General features: G+C 48.1%; 1 protein-coding gene across 4 annotated transcripts in view; it reads right to left on the bottom strand.

Annotated features, from left to right (window-relative positions):
- The window catches only part of KIF1C (kinesin family member 1C), a 27,446-nt gene that overhangs the window by 5,882 nt on the left and 14,655 nt on the right, over nt 1-6,909 (bottom strand). For all 4 annotated transcript variants that reach the window (XM_003791225.3, XM_023514035.1, XM_012805988.2 and 1 more), the window contains 2 exons: nt 6,245-6,324; nt 5,346-5,440 (listed from right to left, as the gene is read on the bottom strand). In XM_003791225.3, the coding sequence (XP_003791273.1) occupies nt 5,346-5,440; nt 6,245-6,324 (175 nt within the window). The remainder of the gene's footprint in view (nt 1-5,345; nt 5,441-6,244; nt 6,325-6,909) is intronic.

Genomic DNA, 6,909 nt, shown 5'->3' with positions numbered 1-6,909 from the left:
AGGAGACTCGCTTGAGCCCAGGAGTTGGAGGTTGCTGTGAGCTGTAATGCCACGGCACTCTACCCAGGGGGACAGCTGGAGGCTCTGTCTCAAAAAAAAAAAAGTGGTTGAAAGGCTGAAATAAGTGAACCATAAAATAACAGGCAAACATAAGCTTTTATTTATGTGTTTTAGAGATGAGGTTTCTACTGTCTCCCAGGCTAGAGTATAGCAGGGTCATCATAGCTCATTGGATCCTCAAATGCCTGGGTTTAAGTGATCTTCCCATTTTAGCCACCTGAGTAGCTGGGGACTACAAGTATATGCTACCATGTCCCACTAACTTTTAAAAATTTTTGTAGAGATGGGGGTCTTACTCTATTGCCCTGGGTGGCCTTGACATCCTGGCCTCCAATGATTCTCCCACCTTGGTTCTCAAAGAGCTGGGTTTACCAGTGTGAGCCACTGTGCCCAGCCTAATTTTTATTATTTAGACTGAAAGTAATAGAGAAATAAAGAAACCAGAATGATATTGGAGAGGATTGGGAACTGCTAATGCTGTGGAAGAACAAAGAGAGCGGGGAAGAACTCAGTTGAGGGGCAGAGGACTAGAAATGAGCCAACGTGTGAAGGGAGAGGATGGGCAGAGAAAGCCAAGGGCATCACTGTGGCTCAGAAGAACAGTGGAGAAGGTAGCAGCAGGACAGGATGCAGGTGGCTATAGTAGGCACCAGCCTAGTTAATCTTTACTTCTGCAATTCCCACTGTGCCCCCAAATTCCTGCATTGATTTTGCAAATATACTATACTATTTGCCCAACACTATTTTATTAGATCTTGGAAATATAGTAGAGATAAAAATCCCTGCTCTCATAAAGCTTACCTCTGCCTGGTAAGACAGACAACAAACAAGAAAAGCTAAAGTCATTTGAGTCTACTTCCTTTCTGTTTAGTTCCCACTTCCACGCCTGCTGACAGGGTCTTACTCTGCAGAGGCATCATCATAGCTCACAATAACCTCAAACTCCAGTGCTCAAGCAATCTTCCTGCCTCAGACTCCTAAGTAGCTGGGACAACAGGTGTGTGCCACGAGGCCCTGCTAATTTTTGTATTTTCTATAGGGCATGGGTCTTGCTATTACCTAAGCTGTCTCAAACTTCTGGGCTCAAACAATCCTCCTACCTCAGCCCCCCTAAAGTGCTTAGTCTCTTAATTCTATTAGTTGTTAAAAAGCAGATAACCTAGGCAGGTGGATAGCTTGAGCTCAGGAGTTCGAGACCAGCCTGAGCAAGAGCGAGACTCCATCTCTACTAAAAATAGAAAAACTACAGGAAGAGGGGAGGAAGAGGGAGGGGGGAATGGGTGGAGGGAGGGGGATTGGAGGGATCACTTCTGAGGTTTATCTTACAAGGGTACAAGTGAATCTTTCTAAGAGTAGAATGTGAACGTTTTAAAATAATAACTAAGAAAATGACATGAAGGCTATGTTAACCAGTTTGATGGAAGTGTTTCGGATTGTGTGTGAAAACCCCACACTGTACCCCAGAAGTGCATTAATGTACACAGTTACCTTTCATTAGGAAAAAAAAAAAAATAGAAAAACTAGCTGGGAGCTGTGGAGAGCACCGGTAGTCCCAGCTACTTGGGAGGCTGAGGCAAGAGGATCACTTGAACCCAAGAGTTTAAGATTGCTGTGAGCTACGATGCCACAGTATTCTGCCCAGGGTAACAGAGTGAGACTGTCTCAAAAAAAAAAAAAAAGTAGATACCCTAAAATCCCCTCTAAAGGAAGACATAGGTATTATGGAGAGAAAATGGAGACAAGTGAGGAGATAGATGACTGTTCCAGACAGGCCCAGGCAGCCTTCTCCTGGACCCAGAGCTCACAGTACAGCCCCCAGAGCCTACCCTACTGTGTTCAAATCCAGTTCTGCCATTTTCTGAGGTCTTAGGCAGACTACCTAACCCCTGAGAACCTCAGTTCCCTACCTATGAGCTGTATGAGAAAATGCATAGGTACACAGTAGATGGTCAATAAGTAATAACTATTTTTCTATACCCATACCTCTGTCTGTGCTGCCCCCGACCTCTCTGCCTGTCTCTGGTCAAGTCTTTTTTTCTTTTTTTTTTGAGACAGAGTCTCAGTCTGTTGCTCTGGGTAGTGTCGTGGCATCATCATAGCTCAGAGCTACCTCAAACTCCTGGGCTCAAGTGATAAGTGATCCTCCTGCCTCAGCCTCTCAAGCAGCTACAATTATAGCACCCACTATGATGCCTGGCTAATTTTTCTATTTTTATTTATTTATTTATTTTGAGACAAGAGTCTCACTATATCGACCTCAGTAGAGTGCCATGGTGTCACAGCTCACCACAACCTCAAACTCTTGGGCTTAAACGATTCTCCTGCCTCATCCTTCCAAGTGGCTGGGACTACAGTGCCTCTGATCAAGTCTTAAATTTGCCATTAAGAACAGAGGCCCAGGCTCGGCGCCTGTGGCTCAAGCGGCTAAGGCGCCAGCCACATACACTTAATGTGGCGGGTTCGAATCCCCAGCCTGGGCCCGCCAAACAACAATGATGGCTGCAACCAAAAAATGGCCAGGCGTTGTGGCGGGTGCCTGTAGTCCCAGCTACTTGGGAGGCGGAGGCAAGAGACTCGCTTGAGCCCAGGAGTTGGAGGTTGCTGTGAGCTGTGATGCCATGGCACTCTACCCAGGGGGACAGCTTGAGGCTCTGTCTCAAAAAAAAAAAAAAAGAACAGAGGCCCAGGCTCAACACCAGTGGCTCAAGTGGCTAAGGCGTCAGCCACATACACCTGAGCTGGTGGGTTTGAATCTAGCCTGGATCTGCCAACACAATGACAGCTGCAACCAAAAAATAGCCAGGCGTTGTGGCGGGCGCCTGTAGTCCCAGCTACTTGGGAGATGGAGGCAAGAGAATCATTTAAGCCCAAGAGTTGGATGTTGCTGTGAGCTGTGATGCCAACAGCACTCTACCCAGGACAACAGCTTGAGGCTGTCTCAAAAAAAGAACAGAGGCCCAGCTGAACCTAACCCTTACAGCCGCCACCTTTTGAGCATGGAAACATCGGATGCCTTCACTGTGACTTATTTCATAGTCTTGTGCACATCTACAAGGGAGCTCCTTGCCAGGGGGCTGGCTCTGCAGGCCTCGTACAGCTTTGAAATCTTCCCCAGCACATGGCCTAAGGTAACCACAAAACAGGAACTCGGCAATAATCCACTGGGCTGAACTGATTCAACAATTTTCAGCCTCAAATGCCAGAAACATTTCCTGCCACTGAGTACTCACACCAGACCATAACAACTGCCTTCACCTGCTGGCCCTGAACCAAACTAAAACCCAACAGGTATGGCTTTAATCTGACTGTAAGCAACACCACAGTATCTTTCTTATTTATAAAAACATGCTGACCATGCACGCCCACATCCCTGTCCCCTCCAAGGCATTAGACTAGGCAACCTTAGTTCTCAGGTGCACAAGGCACAAGATTTAAGCTGACAGAGCTTGTAGGCACCGCATCCTGCCTCCCTGCCCAGCTCATGTTCACAGAGCTCACAGGGCCTATTTGAACCTAATCATTTCCCTTTTTAAAAGTGACCAAATCAGCTCAGTGCTTGTAGCTCAGCGGCTAGGATGCCAGCCACATACACTGGAGCTGGCGGGTTCAAATCCAGCCTGGGCTCCCAAACAACAATGACAACTACAACCAAAAAATAGCTGGGTATTGTGGCAGGCACCTGTTGCCCCAACTACTTGGGAGGCTGAAGCAAGAGAATCGCTTAAGCCCAAGAGTTTGAAGTTGCTGTGAGCTATGATATCATAGTACTCTACCCAGGGTGACAGCCTAAGATGCTGTCTCAAAAAAAAAAAAAAGGTGACCATATGAGGTGACCTTAAAAAAATACAGGGCTTGGTGCCTATAGCTCAGTGTATAGCTCAGTGAGTAGGACATTGGCCACATACACTGAAGCTAGTGGGTTCAAGCCCAACCGAGGCCCGCTAAACAACAATAACTGCAACAAAAAAATAGCCAGGTGTTGTGGTGGGTGCCTGTAGTCCCAGCTACTCAGCTACTCCAGGGGCTGAGGTAAGAGAATTTTCTAAGCCTGAGAGTTGGAGGTTGCTGTGAGCTATGACGCCAAGCCACTCAACCAAGCGCAACATAGTAACACTTCATCTCAAAAAAAAAAACAAAAAAAACACAGCTTGAAGTTCTTTTGTTGGTGTGTCTATACATTACTACCTTCACCTTTAGGGTTTGTGATTCTTTTCTTTCTTTCTTTTTTTGAGAAAGAGTCTTACTATGTCACCCTCAGTAGAGTGCTGTAGTGTCACAGCTCACAGCAACCTTAAACTATTGGGCTTAAGCAATTCTCTTCCTCAGCCTCCCAAGTAGCTGGGACTATAATAGCACCCACCACAATGCCTGGCTATTTTTTGTTCCAGTTGTTGTAGTTTAGCAGGCCTGGGCTGGGTTTGAACCCCCCACCCTTGGTGCATGTGGCCAGAGCCATAACCACTGTGCCATGAGTACCCAGCCTCTTTTTTTTTCTTTTGAGACAGAGTCTTACTCTGTCACCCTGGGTAGAGTGCCATGATGTTGTAGCTCACAGCAACCTCAAACTCTTGGGCTCAAGCGATTCTCTTGCCTCAGCCTCCCAAGTAGCTACAACTTCAGGCACCCACCACAATGCCTGGCTAATTTTTCTATTTTTAGTAGAGATGAGGTCTTACTATTGCTCAGGCTGGTCTCAAACTCACGAGCTCAAGCAATCCACTCATCCATCTCAGCCTCTTGGAGTGCTGGGATTACAGGCATGAACCACTGTGCCCAACCAGGTTTATGATTCTTCAAAGTTTTGGCTGCTATGGCCATTATATAAACTAAAGTCTCTGAAAGTTTTAGAACCAGAGGGACACATGCTCATGAATTCTCAGAAATCTTTGCTGATATAAAGGCAGGTTTTCCACAAAGAAAAATTCAGATACACCACTGAAATGAATACAGATTTTCATAAAAAATGACCAGGGTGCTACTTCAGGCTGAAACGATCAAAAAAAAAGGTAAGGTCTTCTGGCTTGCCACAATTTTGTTACTGCCTTAGGACCCTTCCCAGTCCCTAGCCGTGTGGCAATCTACACTCTCAGGTTGGTTGCTAGAGTGGGCTGGGAGTGTCTTCCAACTCCTATCCATGAGCCTGAAGTCTCTCTGAGGATGCATCCCTCTTTACATGGCTGCATTCCCCAGTGCCTGACCTAGGCCTCTGGCCTCTGTATTCTGTATGTGGGATCACACACACACATGTCTAACCACTCTACCACTCTCCCCACCTCCACCATTACCTTCTCCGTCCGGCTGAGGGATGCTCCGGAACAGACAATGCTGTTCCCGAATGAACTGTCCAGTCAGCTTGATATCCACATCTACCTGGCCAACCCTGAGGAAGCAATGACCAACACTCTGAGCATATGCCAGACCCTCACCAAGCCACCCTTGTGCCCATCCAACTGATTGAGCCAAGCAAAATTATTCCGATTTCACAGATGAGGAAGCTGAATCTCAGGAAGGTAAAGTAACTTGCCGAAGGTCATGCAGCCCCACAGTGGTCAAGCTGGGATTTAAGCCTAGGTCTGGCTGACTCCAAAGCCATGCTCTTAGTCATCATGTTACAGGGCAAAGAGGTAAAGTGAACCTGTAGTAAATGGACACCCTCAGCCTGGGGCCTCCCACCCATCCTCAGGGCTAATCATCTGAGGGCTCACTCTACACCCACGAGGAGACAGTTGCAAGTGTCTATGGTAAGAGAAGAAGGGCACCCTCAATCCTTTACAGGAGGTACCAAGACCTGGGCTTCATTTGCACCTGCCAGTGAAGCTACCTGCCTCAGCCACACACTGCCCCTCAACAATATGGTGTTGGGCCCTATCTCCCTCCTTCCTCCGCAGGGAGGATCCCCCAGGGGATGTTACAGCATTAAGGGCTAAGAATGCAGAGGTCTGTTTCCCAACTCTCTGCCTGGGTAAATCAGGAGCCCTCTCTCCCCAACCAAATTGGCAAGTAGAGGCAGGATGGACACTGAGTAGGCAGACTCAGCAAGTCATCTCCAGAAGTTAGGAGAGTGAGCAGGGCAACGGAGGCAGCTGTCCAGAGATCTGAGTTATCTCCAGTGACCACCAGGAAGGGAGTCACCAATGTAGCCATCCCTCTGTGGCCACCCCTCAGGCTGCTGGGCACACACTACCTGGTGACACCATCTTTGATGTGGTAGAGCAGACATTCAGACATCAGGGGGTCTTCATTTAGGTTCACCAGGTGAGGAGTCTAAGGTGGAAGGAAGGTGGTCAGGGGAAGGCTCTCAAGAGCTGGCCAAGGGATAAAAGGGGAGGAAGGGAGGAGAAGTATGTACAGATGCCCCTCCCTCCCTTGCTCTTGGGGAGCTCCTCTCCTCTCACCCCTCCGTCATTCCTCTAACCTGAGGACCTGCCTTAGAATTTTGGTTTCCACCCCTCAAACCAATAGCTTTCAGAACAACCTGATCCACACTCTCCTATATAGGGGCCTACAAAAATTGTTCCCATCCACACTCTCCCAGATCAGCAACCCTCTCCAGGGTCCTGGCTCTTCAGAAATGCCTCGACCCACCAGGCTCCTGACCAGAAACCCTGGGATTAAACCTGAACCCTCTTCTCCCTTGTGTTCCCTCAAAATACACCTTAAAACTTCTGTTGCAGGCTCGGCACCTATAGCTCAACCGGCTAAGGCGCGAGCCACGTACACCTAAGGTGGTGGGTTCGAATCCCCAGCCCAGACCCGCCAAACAACGATGATGGCTGCAACCAAAAAATAGCCGGGCATTGTGGCGGGCGCCTGTGGTCCCAGCTACTTGGGAGGCGGAGGCAGGAGACT

The sequence above is a fragment of the Otolemur garnettii genome, unplaced genomic scaffold (genome assembly GCF_000181295.1).
Source record: "Otolemur garnettii isolate 467f Iridium unplaced genomic scaffold, OtoGar3 scaffold00046, whole genome shotgun sequence".
Lineage (NCBI taxonomy): Eukaryota > Metazoa > Chordata > Mammalia > Primates > Galagidae > Otolemur > Otolemur garnettii.
This window is presented reverse-complemented; position numbering and strand designations above follow the sequence as displayed.